General features: G+C 38.7%; 1 protein-coding gene across 1 annotated transcript in view; it reads right to left on the bottom strand.

The window, feature by feature from the left end:
* Positions 1-598: 598 nt before the first annotated feature.
* LOC150077189 (solute carrier organic anion transporter family member 74D-like) overlaps positions 599-19,217 on the bottom strand; it is a 52,711-nt gene continuing 34,092 nt past the window's right edge. Inside the window, exons 3-9 of the mRNA XM_090385806.1 lie at positions 13,497-13,694; positions 12,463-12,627; positions 11,977-12,172; positions 8,051-8,195; positions 7,126-7,301; positions 6,076-6,140; positions 599-924 (exon numbers count right to left, since the gene is read on the bottom strand). Coding sequence (XP_090241932.1) covers positions 599-924; positions 6,076-6,140; positions 7,126-7,301; positions 8,051-8,195; positions 11,977-12,172; positions 12,463-12,627; positions 13,497-13,694 — 1,271 coding nt within the window. The remainder of the gene's footprint in view (positions 925-6,075; positions 6,141-7,125; positions 7,302-8,050; positions 8,196-11,976; positions 12,173-12,462; positions 12,628-13,496; positions 13,695-19,217) is intronic.

Raw genomic sequence — 19,217 nt, forward strand, 5'->3', positions numbered from 1 at the left:
AGGTTTGTAGTGAAAAATCGGCTATCAACCGAATTTTTCATTTCAGTAGCTGTTAACCATCATGATAGTGTGTAGTTGTTCACCATCATGATTCATGATTAAATGAGTAACAAAATATAGTTGTCCATGAAGTAAACAATCTCTGCTTATCTCAAAAAAAAAAAAAAAAACTCACGAAAACAAATGACTACAACAAAAGATGGCGAGTTGTTTTTATTTAATATATTTTTATTACAGTTGAGCAATATTCACGCATTTTTTCGTTGTTAAATTTATTTTAAGTTTCAGTAAACTGGTTTAGCACAAGTAGGATTTTAGCTTCAACTCGACAAACAATGAAACTGTGCTCAGCTATTTGGAGAATGGAACTAACAGAACATAGTAGTGTAGGAAGGGGAAAGTGATTCAGGGGCTGTAGAATTGTTCCTCAGCAAATTACGCCTTTGCAGTCAATGTGGACTACATTTAGCACTGTTGACCCGGTGTCGTCGGCCAGCTTCAAATTTCACGAAATATATTACTATGTTATATATACAGCTAGAAATGCAGAGCTCTACTTGACTGAATTGTCTGTGCCCATATAAGTGATGTGACGATTTTATTCAGACGCACTACTTTTTCTGTTTGACTCTGGATTTCCAAAAGAACCAATACTGAATCGCCTTTTTACTGGATCAATTGCGTCTGCGTCCACTTCTTCCTCTTCTTCGTCGTACAGATGTTTAAGCCTCGGACTGTAGACGCACACCAGGATATCCATGCAAGCTCCGATGAAGACAAATGTAGCGCAGAAACCATGGAGGTAAAAGCGAAACTTATCTGCGTCGTAAACCCAACAGTTGCCTGTCTTTCCACAGCTTTCTTCCCACACAAGACAGGCGGAATCTGTAAGGGCTCCGGAGATGAGAGGATATGGAATAAATGCTAAAAGAAAACAGAAGACACAAAAGTTATCCTGTTTATCCGGTACATCCATTTTTATTATTAATACTCTTTAACTTAAGTTTTTAATATAAAAAAAATATTTTTTTTAGGAAAACCACAAACACGAGCGGTATTAGAACCTATATTACTTAGTATCGTGCACGGGTTGGAGGTTGAGAAAACGAGAGAAGATAATTGATGATTTGAACTTCTGTAGACTAATTTTCAGGAAATACATGAGGGAAGGTTGTTCCAGAAAACGGCAGTTGAATGAATAAACGAGGAAGATGAAAAGTTGGTTCTGTGGGTTTGAAGTTGGACAATAAATGGACGTTGGCTGGTGGCGGCACGTGTTCGGACTGTTTTGGAAGAGAAAGCGGGAATTATAGAAGCCAATTCAGAAGAACAGTGCCCATGGAAGTATCTGTAGAAGAGGCATGCAGCAGAAACAGTATGTCTATGAGACAGCGAGTGGAAAGATTCTGTTGTGAGTCATTAATTAGCCTTATTGCTGTCTGTTGAATGGAATCTAGAAACCTGGGAGAGGTTTTGGGGGCACCGCCCCAGATGTGGGAACAATATTCCATGGCAGGGCGGATTTGCATTTGTATGGAGTGAACAGCTGTTTGGATAGAAAATAACGCCGACAGCGAAAGAATAAAACCAAGTTTTTTAGATGCAGAGGAAGCAATATTTGTAATGTGCTTGTGCCAAGAGAGATTAGAAGACAGGGTAATCCCCAAAAGAGATATATCATCTTGCCTAGAAACCGGAGTGTCACCAAACATAAGCATAGGAACAGAAGAATCCTTTTTGCGAGATATAAGACAGGACTGAATTTTAGAAGGATTAAAATCAACTAAGTAGTCTTTGCCCCACTCGGGCAAAGACTACTTAGTTGATCGGCATTTAAGGAATTATTAGCGGATACTTGGGGGGATACACGGACTAATAGATTAACAGTAGCCGCTGGCAGAGGTGAAAGTGATTCTTGCACTGCTTCTATTGGAATGAATAGAAGCGCGGAAAACAAGATATAGGGGATTTCAGAGACTGCTGGGAGTCATTGCAGTACAAGTAAACACATGGGCTGTGTTAGGGAAGCTAAGAATAGGAACAGGTGCATGTATACTTGCGTGTACACCAATTCTAGGATTTTGGTAAATAAATTTAATGAATTTGAGGTGTTGGTCAAAACATCAAAGGCAGATATTGTTGGGATATCAAAGACGTGGTGTCACATAGATATAAGAAATGCAGAAATGGAATTTGGGAAGTACAATGTGTACTGGAAGGATAGAAAGGGAGGAGGGGTTATGCTATTAGTTAAGAAACACATAAAATCCAAGGAAGTAAAGCCAGTCGGCATGGCTGGACAGTGCAGTGTGGAGTCAGTTTGGTACGGCATAAGCACTGGGAAATCAAAATGAGAGTAGGAGTGTGTTATAGGCCTAATGACTCTGATGAGTATAATAAACAACTATACAGGGAAATAGAGTGGACCAGTAAATCAATGGGGGATTTTAATTTCCCAGTTATTGACTGGAATTTGTGAGTTGGTTACTCACACAAGATGATTGTTTTCTACAGTAGCATGTTCGGGAGGCAACTAGAGGGAGTAATACTCTTCATCTGATTATCAGTAGTGATCCTTCATGCATTAAGAATCTGCAGATAAATGAACCACTAGGTGGCAGTGATCACAATGTGCTGAAGTGGGATTTACTCTAGGAGGTAACTACCATCAGAGGTAAAGGGAAGGGTTTTTGTTTTCGTAAAGGCGACTATGATGGTCTGAGACAGTATTTAAATTCTATACAGTGGGACAAACTGATGATGTTACCAACAGCAAATTCAAAATGGGAAGTATTCAAAGAATTAATCTTGGAAGCTACTAGGCTTTACTATGCAACTATGAAATATTGTTCAAGATTTAGGCCAAAATGGATGTCAGATGAACTAATGAGACATGTGGCAGAGAAGAAAAATGTATGGGATACATATAAATTAATGGGTGACATGGAAGCGTATGGCAGATAAAAGCTGGTCTGTAACCAAGTGCCAAAGGAGGTTAGGCAGGCAAAGGCAGATTATGAGAAATCTTTGGCAAAGGATACAAAGAAAAACAGCAAAGAGTTCTTTACTTATGTAAACTCTTGAAAGAAGGGGATGAATCAGATTGGTGCACCGGATATCGATAGTTCAACTGTTGATGATCCTGCTTAGGTAGCTAACAAACTAAAGGAGTATTTTGCATCTACATTCACACATGAGGAGTTATTCAGGGAATGCCAGAGGTGAATTAAACTCTAGCAGTAAGCTAGATAATCTTGTAATAACTGAGAGTAAAGTGGAGGAGAAATTGTTGAAGATAAACATAAGAAAGGCACCTGGGCTGGATGGGATCTATCGAGTTATATTAAAGGAGGCAACAAAGGAAGTAAGCAAACCCTTAGCCGTAATCATGAGAGCTTCCTTGGACTCAGGGGGGATACCCATGGACTAGAGTTGTGAAAATGCGACCTCAATTCACAATTCTGAAAAACCTGAGGGTTATTCTGAAAAAGGTAGTTTAACTTTTGTTCCAGGGAAATTAATGGAAACACTGGTTAAAGAAGCACTGCAGGATCATCTAGAGAAGACTTCAGTTATAGCTTGGACACAGCGTGGTTTTGTTACGGGGAAGTCTTGTCTGACCAATTTGATTGGATACTATGATGTGATCACAAAGGAATTAGACGCAGGGAATAACTTTGATATCATATATTTGGATCTTAGAAAGGCTTTTGATACTGTTGCATATGGAAGACTGCTGCACAAATTGGAGCCGTGTGGCATTGGAGGCAAATTACTGCTATGGATAAATGGGTTCGTTCCGCAGGAGAAGACAGAGAGTGTAATCAATGGACACAGCTCTTTGTGGACTAATGTTATTAGTGGAGTCACTCAGGATTCAGTGTTGGGTCCATTGTTATTTTCTGTATTTATTAATGATATTGATGATAGTATATCCGGCTTAATATCCAAGTTTAAACGATACTGCCAACCTTCAGACGATACGAAGGTTGGCAGGGTTGTTAATGACAGTACGGTGCTGCAACAGGATCTAGAAAGTGTAGTGTAAAACTGAAATGTAACATTGAGAAATGTAAAGTACTGCATATAGGAAGCAGTAACCCCAGAGTAACGTATCAACTCTGTGGTACTACACAGACAGTGGTAGGGAATGAAAGAGACCTAGGGGGTAATTGTGCAGGCAGATATAAAGTTTTCTGAGCAGTGCAGGCAGATATAAAGTTTTCTGAGCAGTGCAGACGGTCTGAAAGAGTAGCTCATGGTGTCTTGTCAATGATATACAGTAATTTTTCTAGCAGGGATAAGGAGATGATTATCCCCTTGTATAAGGCAGTGGTTAGGCCACACTTTGCGTACTGTATACAGGTCTGGAGGCCTCATTTTAGGAAGGATGTAGAGCTGCTGGAGCCAGTGCAGAGAAGGGCAACAAGATTAATGAATGGAACAAAGGGTTGCTCTTACGAAGAAAGGCTTAAGTTTTGCTAATTACAGTGTCTGGAGACTAGGCACCTGCGAGGTTCTCTGATTGAGGTGTATAAAGCCTTGAATACTTTGAGCATGCTCAATACTGATGGGATTCTTTCTCTTGCTCAGAATAATCGCCTGAGAGGGCATCAATTCAAATTGAGGAAAGGTAGTTGTAGGAAAAATGTGCGGAAGTTTGCTTTTAGCCAGCGTGTGGTTGATTGCTGGAACAAACTTCCATCTGGCGTTGTTGAAGTTGATAGCTTAAATAGATTCAAGGCAGAACTAGACAAACATTTGGAGCGAGTGGATGGATGAAATTAAAAGATTTGCTTTTTTTTTTTTTTGCCTGATGCTATATAAGCTTGCTTTCTTGCATCATTGCCTTTACTTAAAATGTGCCTTGATAGCTAATGCTAATTCGAGAAGTTTAAGCTGATTGAGCAGGACAAGGTTTCTCAAACTGAAAACTAGAATGCAATGTGCTATTATCAGCAAAACTATGGATAGGATTTCCAGTCAATGGAAGAAGGTCATTAATATACAAGAAGAAAAGAGTTGGGAAAAGAACTGATCTTCAGGGGACGCCAGCATTAGTTAGTGAGCGATCAGAGAGAAAACTGGATAACCAATTACAAAAAACCAGGTGGCAAACCATAAGGTGGAAGCTTGTTTAGAAGTCCTTTATGCCAAACATAATCGAAACCTTTGAGATGTCAAGAGCAACTGTTTGTGTTTCACCGAACTTTTCCATTGAATTTGTCCATAGATGGGTAACATAAGCCAGAATATCACCAGTGCATTGGCACTGACGGAATTCATACTGGCGATCGTTGATCAGACCGAAGGTTTCTAGGTAGTTTAAGAGTTGGCGGTTAATTGATTTCTCCATTACTATTGGATGGGAGGGATTTTGTCACCCTTTTTAGTAACTGGCTGGATATGAGCAAATTTCCAAGCAGAAGGAAAAACATCTTTGGAATAAGAAAGTGAAACATCAGGACCTGGAGCTTTCTTTGTATCGAGATTAGTAAAAATCCTTCTGACATCCTTTTGAAGGAAGACCACAAGAGGCATTGAATGGAGCGTGCTGTAAATGTTGGGAGGTGTTTTACCAAGATCATTAATAGATGAGTTGGAAGAAAAATGGGATGGTGGCAGGTTAGATTTATCCTTGGCTGAAGCGACAATAGAACCATCTAGTTTTGACAGAGGTGGAAGCAGAGATGGGCAGAATTTGCGGCCAATAGCTTTGGCAAAAGACCAGAATGCTCGACTACCATTAGGGCAAGAAGCAAGTTTTCTACTCTTAGCCTATTTAAAATCTAGTTTGGACTGATTAATAACTGCTTTACAAAATTAATATAACAACAAACATATAGATATAATAATGAAAATTGGAGAAAAAATACATAATATACAGAAAAGGAGGCGAAATAAGGAGTAGTGCGTAATAAAAAATTAGGTATTCATAGTAGGATTCATTCAGTTTTTATTCATATGCAATTTTAATGAAATATTCGCCTTTTATTGTATGTTATATACATTACAGTAAATTCTGATGGAAATGGAATATCTGATAATATTAGATGCTGTTCCAAATGTACTTACCAAGTAAGGAATACATGCCTTGAATAGCTCCCAGTGCTATACTCTTATCTTTTGCATCCACGCACCTGAAAGTAAAGGCCACATTGAAGGAATCGGATATTTTATGCAATTTATGAGCCATTTTAACTGAGTGACACACATATTCCTAATTATTTCTAAAAATCCTAAAATCTGGTGCACAATTATAATAAGATCTGTATTAATGGCACAAAATTTGATACCATTTCAATTCTTTTTTTAAATAAAGCACGAACTGGACAGTGGATCCCTCAAATTAAATGATCAACTCGTGTATAAACAAACCATAATGTCTAACTGTGAAATATCTCCTACAACTCCAAAGTAATGTTTCTTACTTTCTAATTACTGTAACAGGTAATTTTGGAAGAAAACAACAAAATTTTAACCACAAATGTAGATTTTATGAATTTGAATTTTCAATGAGTTTATTGAAATTTTAATAAACTTGCTATACAGGTATAATTAATTTAGAAATGCATGATTACAGTATCTATACAGGCCGATCATTTAATTCGTAGAATGGTACAACCAATAAAGTTTCAGCGAACTACCGGTAGTTGGCAGGAGAGTGTATGTCCTGGAATACGCCGGCATGTCAGCTGCAAGTTCTGATATGTTGTCTGATAGTTAAAAATGACTTTAAATTATTACCTTCTGTTAGTGTGAACTGCATAATGGAAGAATTGAAAACTGAGAAACATTATGGTATATGACGTAGTATGAAGCAACTGAGACTGTGCGAGAACTGCCAGAAGTTTATGGAGACAAGTGTTTGAAGAAAACTAATTTTCAAATAGCACAATTGCATTAAAGAAGGTTAAGAATCTATGGCCACAACGACCTTTCTCAAAGGCTTAATAAGAAATGTCTTCCTGGAGCGCTTCTACGACTGGGTTCAGTGGATCCCTCAAATTAAATGATCAACTCGTGTATAAACAAATCATAATGTCTAACTGTGAAATATCCCCTACAACTCCATATTCCCTGCGAAATATCCCTTACAACAGATAATTTTGGAAGAAAACTTACCTTAACATTATTAGTGTGTTGCCGACTCTGCATGTTGAAGTAACTAGTTTCCCTAAACTGAGTATGACAATGTAGAGAATCATCCATCCGCATTCACTGGAACAATAACCCTTTTCTGCGTTGTCCTCTACAAAGTTTTCGGATTGGTCATGCACACATTTACAGTTGTAAAATAGCTGGAAAAGTTGAATACGTTGCGATAAGCATATTTCAGATTACTGGAAAAATACGATTTAAAAGTAAATAAATATATTTTTAATGCAAAATAATTTTTAATAATTCTATCTTCATTCGTGGTAATAGATTTAACTCTGCAGCAATAGCACTAGACCTGTGAGGTCTAATTCTAAAATATCGAGCTCGCGTTAAGTGTTAGCTGAAGATCTATTAAGTCTGATTTTCTGTACACAAATTGTAATGGTAATTAGGACCTCCAAACAACCAACTTATCAGCCCATGACGTCCATAAATAATAACATTTTCTAAATGTAGGCAATTTTTACTTAGCTTGATTTAATTTTTTTTTTTATTTTTCCAGAGTTATAGCTTGAGAAGACCTGCCAGGTGTAGCGCTACCATGTTTATTATAAGATATCCCATATGTAACGGCATGGGAATCGCATTCGTTCGCTACTAAATATCTCTCGCGTTTGATAGGTAAACAGACTTGTAATATAACCCAGAATATTTTAAATATATATATATTAAAAACTCTGTACAATGCAACGTAATACAAAATTCGAGAGGAGGGAGAGAGAGAGAGAGAGAGAGAGAGAGAGAGAGAGAGAGAGAGAGAGAGAGAGAGAGAGAGAGAGAGAGAGGAAAAACTTGTTATGGCAAGCTGCAGATTTCCAGCCAGAAAATGATAAGTTTTACCAAAATAATTTTGCGATTATTATTTAAACGCTAAACACTGATAACTTACCTCTGTGTCATTGAAGGTCTCATGGCTTGTGCACCCAGCATAACAGGGCGAAAAGTAAGTCGACTTCCCATCAGGCCCACAGGCAGGGACGAAAAACTGTTGAGTGCATCGACAGTCCGTGTTACATTCATTATCCAATTGTAATCTGCGTATAATAGAATATGATGTTCCATTAATTACACAATACATAATTTTTTAAGCATATATTTTTCTCCAAAGAATGGGACTTCTTGATATTTATATTACAGAGAAGCATTTTAGACAAGTTTCGTATTTGGATAGAAAATAAGCAAAGACGCGTCTTTAATTTTCGCAGAAAAGCTTAATTCCTGAAGAAAAGTAAAGTTGACGCCAAAACCCAAAGTGTTTTAATAAATTTTTAGAACTTGGTTCAATTATTTACAATTCGCACGGAAGTTTGCAATCAAGATGGCAGTATATTGTGTCAGAAATTGCTTAATCTCTTTGTAAGTTGTTTCGTGGGTTAAAACACCAAGTAACTCGGCTATAGTGGGTAAAAAAGTCTATAGAATGTCCTTTTGTCCGGCTAGGAAGTACACCTATTCCAATACTCGTATTTCTCCACTTTGCAGGCTGCGAGATGCCACTTCATGTGCCATGTACCCACGTTCAGGTGAAGTGTCGCCATTCATGATGGAGAAACATTATGCATCACTAATCGCCATCATACTTGAAGTTCATAATTCGATTGATTCATTGATAAGTTTTAGGGTTTAGGTGTATCATTAACTTCGGCCATATTACGTCGAAGTTAATTTGTCTGTAAATTGTGTGTATGTGTGTGTTCTGTGGTCGATTTTCTGTTTGTTGAACAAAAAATCCAAGTTTCTGAAAGGAAAAAACCGTGCTACCTTCGCTTGAGACCGACTAACTCGGCCACGTTGTGTAAAAGGCCCATAAAAATTCCTTCCTTGGAACTCAGGTCGTTTCCACCCTGTGCGAGGAGGACGGTGATTATATCAACTGTGTTACCCACGAAAGCGCCATCATGCATTAATTTGTATTCATCATTTACATTTATTCTTGTACGAGTGGTCACTACTGGGCTTTATGCATGCAATATGTCCATCGCATGTATATTAAATAATTCCATATGCTATTATTTTAATGTTGATTTAATTAAGTTATAAAATATTTATATATGAATCTTATTGGTGAATAAGATCCATAGCAATGGTCCCATAGTCCTTGTTATCTTTTAATTTCACCATAAAAGATTTGTATGGAAGAAGTCTAAAGTAGCAAGGTGAAAAAAAAAAAAATAGAAAGAGATAAAAACACAATATCCGGTTAGTTGTTTCCTAATTATTCGACTGAACTTTGGACAGTAATTAAATGAACCAAGCTGAAAATATTGCGCAGATCTTACGCGGTATTTTTAATAGCTAAAATCAAAAGTTTTTTATATAATGATTTAATTGCTGACTTTTACTGAGTATTCTAAATACTTGCAGAAGTATTTTCAATATTTCACTTGCTGGTTTTCGGTAAATGCCAGTGAAGTCTTTAAAATATCAATTTATATTTGTCTAGTTTGAGATCTTTGGTGATTTAGTCCACATTAAAGTAGACATGGTTACACAAGTCTAGGGCAAAAGTCTAAAGCTATGAGAGCAATAAAAAGTCATTGTACACATCGGACAAAGTCACTTTCTATATATAGTTTTTGCCAAACTGGGTTTATTGCATCGATATCATATTGTGGAGGCATTTCGCCAGGAGTTGCGTTGGTATTGCACTACTAGATTGAATTACTAATAGTGCACTACTACTGAAATTGTATTGCACAATTACTAAAATTGTATTGCACTACTAATAAAATGCACTTCTCCCAGGGAAAATTATACTTCTACTTATTTAAAATGTATGCCATTACACAGACCATGGTTTTGACTCTGATTGGGATCTCTTCGGTAAGTAAGTAGGCACTGTGAGCACCTGAAAAACAGAAATATACAGAGAGTCTATGCTCGAAGTGTACCATAACTTTTTATAGCATTCACAGCCCGAGACTAGACTTTTGCCTAGATTTAATCAAGTCTATTTTATCTGTTGCACTATCTGGCATTTTACATATTATGGATATATATCTCATCAGTAGGTTGTTCACGTATTTTCACAGTGCCTACCTATCCATCAAGGAGACCAGACTAGGGTCGAAACCGTGGTCTGGGTTCACTTTAAATAGTTAGCAGTATACACTGAGTGGACTGAAATCATGGGATACCTACCTAATAACCGGTCGACCCACCTTTCGCATGGACAAAAGCAGTCACACAGCGAGGCATTGAGTCTACTAGTTCACAAAAGTGTTCCACAGGTATTTTCATCCATGCTTGTTGCACCGCTGTCCATAATTCCGTCGCATTCCTCGAACGGACCTTTTCACAGCATACCAAAGATGCTCCATAGGGTTCATATCCAGTGAACGGGAAGGCCACTCCATGGTGGTAAAATTTGCGGAATGCTCCTCGAACAATGTTATAGTCACCAGGGCTCTGTGGGGAGGAGTATTCTCCTGCTTGAAGAATCTATTGCCTTGTGGGTGCACGACGACCATTAAGGGATGCATATTATCTGCAATAATGGACACGTAACCTAGACCGCTCAGAGATGCATCTAAATGTACCACAGGTCCCAACGTGTGCCAGTTGAACACACTCCAGACCATTACCGACCGTCTACCTGCCTGAACAGTTCCTTGTTACATGACAGGTGCACAGCTTTGTGCGGTTTCCGTCAGATACGCACCTTCCCGTCCTCTCGAAATAATTGGAAAGGGGGCTCATCGGAACAGGAGACCCATCTCCAATAATCAAGTCCAGTGCCGACGTTCTTTCACCCAGTTGAGGCGTAGAGTTCTGTGTAGGAATCTGTTGGGTCGGTGGCTCCCATAACCTGTTGTGGTTAATGATCAACTGATAGTCTTGGTGGAGATAGCACCTCCCACATTGAAGTCGGCGGTGATTTGTATCACTGCCGCTAGCCGGTTGGCTGAAACAATGCAAACAGACGTTGATGACCACGTTCATCCACCACCTTTCTCCGCCCACAGCGCTGTCCGCGATGAGATGTTATTCCGGAAATGGAGTATTGCCGATACACTCTTGATCCTATCGAACGGGGATAGTGCAATTTCAGTACTACTTCTGCGAAAGAGTGACCTATGCGTCGGGCACCCACTGTCATTTCACTTTTATAGTTGGTTAACTCACAACGTTTATCTATACTGACATCGATCTACCGTCTACGTGAATGCAGTGTACCTGTATACCTGCCAAGCGGCGGGTTCGTTCACTAGCGAGACGGGTGACAGCGTCGCGTCGTCCAGAAACCAGGTATCCCATGAATTCTGTCCTTTCAGTGCAGTCTTACTTCAGAAAACTGCTTTTTTTAGAGTAGTATACTATAATACCAAGGCAACTCGTGGCGAAGTGCCTCCACCATATGAGACCGATGCACCAAGGTAGCAAACCCAGTTTGCTCAAGGCTATGGCGCGAAAAAGGCCATGCACGACACGTACATTGAGTTTTGCTCAGATTAAATTGAATGATAATGGCTGACTGCAATCGCCCTGAATACATTTAATCATCGTTTAAGCTTTTCACTTCCTATCTATGTTTTTTTTTTCTGATAGAATCCTTCATTGTATTCTCAAGACACGTCCTGTCCATCTTGACCAAATTCATTTCCGTTTGTAGCCACCTTTTTGTGCTTTCAGTTTTATGATGTTCTAAACTTGATCCCTTGCATATCACAGTGTCCTGGTCCTACATACTGTTCCATTTTTATACCGTATTCCTGAATCGTGTTCTTAATCTATATAATTTGGATTTGAATGACATAGAACTTTTCCCACTGGTATTTACCCTTACATAACGAAAGTAAAGAGGAGAGCACTTACAGTTGACCTGATGGTGTAGTTCCAGTCATCTGTACAAGCGGACATGTCAACATCATGCACACCAAGAGACCGATAACACTGATCATCTCTACTATAACGATGTATCCAGTGAGGTAGCGAGGACGAGGTTTTATCTTTTTGATAACGAGCCCACCTACGAAAGCCCCAAGTTGCATACTCACAATACTCGCAGGACCTGAAGAGAAACAATATTTAGGAAAATGTCGTATAATAAAACTTAAATTAAAGTACTGCGCCCATTCAATTTTTTAGAGTTAATCTAAATATGCTTAGTAATAATTTTCTTTGAAAAATTTAAGAACGTCTTCTTCTTAATATGGTAAATTGATATAATATGGGAAAACTGTAATCTGACCCATTTAACCGTCCTGGAGTTTAACAGAAAATTTATTTATGTATTATAATTATTGTGGCGTTTCAGATGGATAATTAAAAAAATAATAAAAGCGGATATTTTATACTCACCTGTATATAAGTTCGCTTTCGACGCCGACTGTTTGAACTGGGTTTCCATATATTTCGGTAGCAGTATGTAATATCCCATAATCCCGTTGACATAAAAAACTCCTCCAATCATTTGCAATACCAAAATTGGGTTTTTGATTAGTCTACCCATAGCCTTCCACATATCTGAAAAGAATGAGAGCCATATATACTATTATGTAGTATATTCTTTATTGTATATATTATAGAATCGATTAAAATAAATAGAATCAATTAATTAATGTTGATTAATTGATTGATCAATAAATAGAATTAATTAATTATACTCTGTGATAAAATTTGATCTGTATTACCGAATTTATTGCAGCGTAATAATATAGACAAATATTGTACAGAGGAAGTTATTTAGCTCTAGAGGGCGCTCGAGTGTTGAACTTCCTCTCTTAAAATTTGCTAATATGCGACAAATTCGTCACTCATTCTTTATAATAAATGTAAAATTGCAGTCGTGTGTTCCTTTTGTGTAGAAAGATTTAAGGTAACTGTGTTTATTTTGCTGAGGTTTCCAGAAAATAGGCTTCTGGTTTATTAAAAAAGCTTTGATTGCAGTCTCTTTTTAACATTCATTTTTTTTCAATAACAACGGAATACTCAACGTTTTATTTGTCTATTTTTAATTTTCGATTCCTGACAGCTAAGGAGCCTTATTGGTAATTTTATTTTTGCTTTAAATTGAGAACTAAGATAAGCATACAACTGTAATAAGAGTAAAAGTTCGCACAGTCATCAGAGTTAAGGATACAAATGGAGTTTCTGCGAAAATTTATTTTTATTTTGTTACACAGAGCATTAAAAACTACGATAAATGAATTAGCTTTCGGCTGGGTGGCAGCGTTCATCAGATTTTAATCTGATGAAGGCTGCCACCCAGCCGAAAGCTAATTCATTTATCGTAGTTTTTAATGCTCTGTGTAACAAAATAAAAATAAATTTTCGCATTATGAATCCAGAGCACGTAGGCCTGTTTTATTATGAAATGGAGTTTCTGACGATACCTTTCAATTGCTGCAAAGGAGTGGCCACCTTTTCTTTCTTATTTTCCTTCAAGGATAAACTTTGATTTCGTGGTTCTAAAGTGCGAGGAAATAATAATAATGGAATGCTGCCGATGAAAAGGAGAACACCGAGTAGTACAAATCCCATCCACCAAGCTCCTACCCATCGGGGATCATTTTGCGAGAATCCAGGGTCGACTGAAAAAAAGAAGTGTCGTTATAATCAGTCGGTAAGTTGTAAGTTCCTATAATTAAAAAAATCATTTTTTTTAATATGGAAAGGTCAATTTTTTTTTTTTTAATTTGAAACGATTCTACGATGTTTGTAATTACAGTACATCTTCAATTTCACGAACTTTTCTAGAGTAACAGGCTTAAAAATTTGACGCCCCCATTGTATTCAGTTGAGATTGTGTTAATCGGGAACTCACTAATCATGACAGTCGTCAGCACAAGTTTCAGTCTGTTTATGGATACGCTCACTGTTTTCGCTATCACGTGTGTGTTCCTGTGGCCTTTTTTTTTTATTTAACCTTTTTTTATTACCTCACTTGCAGTGTATCAACGTGATCTTAAGAAAATTTCTAAAAATAAAAAGCAGGCGTATTTGTATGCTGTGTTGTGCAGAAATTAAGCCTATTAAAAAGTTTATTCTGCTGTGTGTGTTTTCCTCGGCTCTGAGGAATATGACGAAGTTTTTAAGGAGTCTGAAAATTCACCAGTATCTTAACTTTACTGTGCATAATCTTACCTAACCGAAACCACGTGCTGTCCTAGGCAGAATGCATGAGAATGCTTGAGTGGGGCTGACTTCGTTGGAGGTGGGATTACTTTGTGGCCCCTATTGGGGGGTGGGGGGAAGGAAGGGCAGCTTGTTTGCTCCCTCATTTTGCAAGATTCTTCCGTTTTGCACTATTTATCTTTTCCCCCGCAATTTTTTTATTTTATTATTTCATTTATTTGTATTTTATCTACAGACAATATTGAAGTGGACTCTTACTTCTCTCTCTCAATATTGCAGGACATTTTGATTCTTTTATTTGCTTCAGTGATTATGAGGAAAGGGGATTCATATATCCACACACTGCCCTACCAATAATATATAAAATTATATAAATATGCTCGTAAGCCTTCGAAGAGAATAGTAGTAAGATTGCAAGATACTGGTGAGGTTTACATTTCCTTTCTCTAACTATTCTCTTTAGTTGACACTCCCATAGTGTGGGATTACTGAGGTAACAAATAGACGCGACACTTATTCCTGTTGATTTGTTTTTTATTTTATTTTATTTTTTTGTGTGTTTGTTTCTTTAGGACTAATTTTTTCGTGTGAGAAAAGTATTTTTCTAGTTAAAAAGTGATTGATCCTGTAGAGATTACTAATGCCTTGGCTGAACGAGTGAATTTAAGCAATATACTAGTTCTAACACCATTGCCCAATCGGCGGTATCATTGAATTGTGCAAGGACACTATCTCTCGGAACCGACTGCTGGACGTTTTTTTTTTTTTTAGGTCATGAGAATATTAAGCCTGCGATCGTGGGAGGTTTTAGGATAGCAAGATGATCATAATTGATTTTTACCCGTCGGAGATGTCAGATACAACGTGAGTTGGTAAAATACAGAACGGTAGTAAAGAGCGAAAGACTGATGTATGCTGACCATCTGGTGTGGTCCGGTAAAACTGCAACTATTAAGATAAAGCTGCAACTATTGATATGAGAAAACTTGTTCCGAACATCATTCGCGTTATGGGTTATTGTCTCCTACTTAATTACAGGGAGGGATCGAACAAGTCTGTTAAGCAGGAAAGGGGCATGAGGCGACTCAGTGCAGCCGATTGAAATGCTATAATTGCGAAGAACTTGAACACGCCCTTAGATACTACACTACAGAAACGTTGTGGCCTGGTTGGCCATAAGGCAATCGTGTGCCCACAAAGTTACTACGTTGACTTCTTCACAGCAAGCAGCCGGCTCTCAGGAAGTACAATAAACGTCTATAAAAGTGCAGGGGAGTCCGCTATTCTTACTATGGTTGAGGGCACAGGATATGTCAGAAGTTATGTCGATGGAGGAACAAACGAGCGGTTCAAACATTGAAGCGTCCCGATGTCTCTGAGCAGGCATCTCAAAGTAAAAAAAAAAAAAGTCGAGCTCTTCTAACTTCCGTGATTCGGAAGTTAGAAGAGCTCGACTCTTCGAAGATAGAAATTGACGGAGGAAGCGGTTGAGGCCCCAGAAGAAAGGGACACGGAAATTCAAGGCATCAAATATATTCTGCAATTTGTGAAACACAATGACTCATTCAGTGAGCCTAGAGTTTTCGTGGGCAGGTCTGGGGAGGGAAACTCACCACAGTTTAGATTTCAATATTAAGCCTGCGACTGTTTCGAATTTTCTTGTTTTTTAGTAGCATGCGTCCCTTTGTTGGGTGCCCGTTGGATTGTCTTTGGTGGGTACTGTGTTGAATGATCCTGTCATGGACAAAATGGTCACAGGTGATCCTGTACATGGAATAGGGGGTGCTTCGGTACTACGCAACATGTTTGAGCCATGACTAAATTGATATGGTGGATGCACAACCCCGTTAAACATGACAACTTGGACATAAGGGACGCTAGGCACGCACGTTGACCGCATCTATGTGACAAGTATTTTTGCTGAAGAGCCAGTCAGGTCAAACATGTCAGCATTAGTACATCCCGTCCCATCTCTGATCACAAACTAGTATTATTATTAATTTATTTCTCTGTTGAGGAGACGCCCCATGGGACAGCCATTGGCTTCTAAGGTGTGAAGCAGACTCCATGAGTAAAGGATTGCACCGTCCATGGGGCGTTCTCCCTGAAAGGTTGAATATAAAAATTGACATTCATATATAATTATGATCTTATATTAGAATATTTTACATTTTGACACCTTAGGTTGATATTTATAATAATGAGAAGATACAGTATAGTTAAGCGATCAAAATTAAACGTAGTTTTGAGCCGAGTGGCTGGCACGAAAGTTGCACAAGACGATAGGAGTCTCAAAGACCTGCAAACTGTAGGCGTTGTCGTTACAGAGCCTTTTCAATTCTTAGTTGATTGAAGAGTTCTATTGTGTTTGCTGGAAAAAAAAAAAAACTACTTAAGCTGTCCAGGTTTTGCTTCGAAGAGGTTGACTTATTTAAGCATTCTTGGGGTTTCTCGATGCGAGTGAAATAAACCATCAATGCTGGGAGCTTCTAATCTTCCTGTTAGCAGTTGAGCTAATGTGTTAATTGTCTGTTTCCAGGGAGGAATTCTGAGATTGGAAAGTAGGATGGTTCTAGAGATAGCAAATAGGTGATTTGGTGATCTCATCTCAAGAGCTAGTATTCAATACTGAGAAAAGCTTTCAGGTTGCTCGGTGGGGCAGAGGACCAAATCTGAAGCATACAGTGGGATGGGAAGTATACTTTTTAACAAGATCAGGATTTCTAATGCCGATTAACTCCTGTTTGGCAGCCCAGAGTGCTGCATATATTTGTGCTTCGATGTAACCAAAGTGTTCAGAGAACGTTAGTCCATCCCATTTTAGTCCAAGGTCTACGTGCGATTTAACTTTTCGAACTTCACATCCGCTTACTGCCCACCGGGCTAGCCAGGTGGGTACAGTGCCTGCCTGGCAACCCAAAGGTCGCGGGTTCGAATCCCGCCTTGGGCTTAGATCATAGTATAATGCAAAAATTTTGGGAGGTGCATTATGGCCACAGAAACCGATGCACTAACAAAAAAAAAAAAAAAATCCACTTACCAGGATAGAGATATTTTTCTTCGTAGTTGTCATCTGGGCAGATTTTCTTGGGTTTAAAAGTAGTTCAATACAGTCAAGGTAATATTCATTTATTGTGTTGTTCATTTGTTTGCTTAACTTGTAGATCATTAGATTTTAAGATGCATTTATGGTCATCATCATATGTAATAAAGTTGTCTTTATGGGATACAAAAAATTGTTCCAGAGCTGCAGCTAATAAAAGTGAGGAGAGAACGCCTGTGGCCCTCCCTGCGAAATGGAGAAATGGGCAATAAAATAATCATGAGAGATTGAGACGTCTTTTCTTCAGAATGTTACATAAAATCTTCAGGAGATTGCCATATATTTTGAAGTAGTAGCAGCAATTGACCGTGGAAAGGGTACTTGGCGTTTAATCCGGACTTTCTTACAGGAGGATCTGAGCTCCGTTGAGTACGGTCTTCAGGCTTTGCTATTGGGCCTGAAGATCGTACTCAACGGAGTTCTTAATAGTCTACTGTCTGTCCCTGGGAAGCATGGAACGACTTTAAAAGAGAGGTAAAGGACTTACAACTACTGGGAAAAATAACGGGCATTAAGAACAAGGAAAAACTAAGACTTCTATATGAGATCAGACGCCTATCAAAATTTTGCTCTGACAAGGTTGGGTTGCAGGGAGTTCAAAACGAAATACCGGCTCACACAGAATCACAACCAGAACAGAAAGCGATTAGAATGAGTGTCCATTAGAGACATGCAGATAATTCGATCAGTTTAACAGAACACGGCTGCGTAGCACCTTTATTCAACATATTTAGGATGGCTCACATCATAACAAACAGAAGCAATAGTAATTGTTTTGCTAAGAACATGAACAGGAAAATACTGCATTCAGGGGAACTTTTCATTCAGGCAGCTGGCAGATGTCGGAATTTTCAGCCCCTTACTGTGATATGCAGGATCAGCCAATCTCTCTGTCCGAAGTGGCATCGGCGTTATATGCGATGAAGAGGGGGGGATGGGGAGAGCACCAGGCTCAGACTGTCTTACACTAGAATTTTACAAAAAATTGTCGAGACGATTGGTCCGATTCTAGCCGTCAATTTTTGGAACTTATTTGCGACGGGCAGAGTTCCAGAAGACTTAACGGGGACTCAAATCAGCTTTAAAAGAAAAGCAGGCAAAACGGGGGATATGACGGCAATATCGTTACTTAGTTATAGACTTCAAGTTATGCGCAAGAATACTAAATATACACCTTCAGAAACACCTGGGCTCTTATTGGTGATAACTAAACTTATAGGGTTCCGAAGAGAGGTTCACGTATCTAATATCTTTATCTGCGAGACTTGCAATTCTACTGTAAAAAGAAAAAAAAAAATACCTCTATTACCTTATAGCTGCAATTGACTTGGAAAAAGCATTTGACAAACTCTCCCACGACTATATACAAAGCTTGCTTTTTTTTTTTTTTTTTTTTAAGGAGCATTAGCAACTAAGGCCGTATTGCTCCGGGGATATGCGGTGGTCATTCCCTGACCTTTCCGCATCCTCCGTATTTGGTGGGCACGGGCTCGAACCGGCGCCTCCGTAGCCAGGTGGGCAGGAGTGACAGTGCATAGCACACGCTTCTTGATTAGACCGGGGTTCGAGCCCGTGACCAGCAAATACGAAGGATGCGGAAAGGTGAGGGAATGACCACCGCATATCCCCGGAGCAATATGCCTTAGTTGCTAATGCTCCTAAAAACCAAAATAACAACAAACGGGCTCGAACCTCGGTCTAATCAAGAAACGTGTGCTACGCACTGCTGCTCCTTGCTACGGAGGCGCCATATACAAAGCCTGCTGCAAAGAATAAGACTTGGTTCTCTGTTGGGTGCAGCTATCATCAGTTTGTACAGAGAAGAGCATATACGATTGCTGACTGTCTCTAACATAGAAGGAATTCTTCTTTCTGA

Source organism: Mastigoproctus giganteus, chromosome 12 (genome assembly GCF_048544385.1).
Source record: "Mastigoproctus giganteus isolate SK-2022 chromosome 12, ASM4854438v1, whole genome shotgun sequence".
NCBI classification, from domain to species: domain Eukaryota; kingdom Metazoa; phylum Arthropoda; class Arachnida; order Uropygi; family Thelyphonidae; genus Mastigoproctus; species Mastigoproctus giganteus.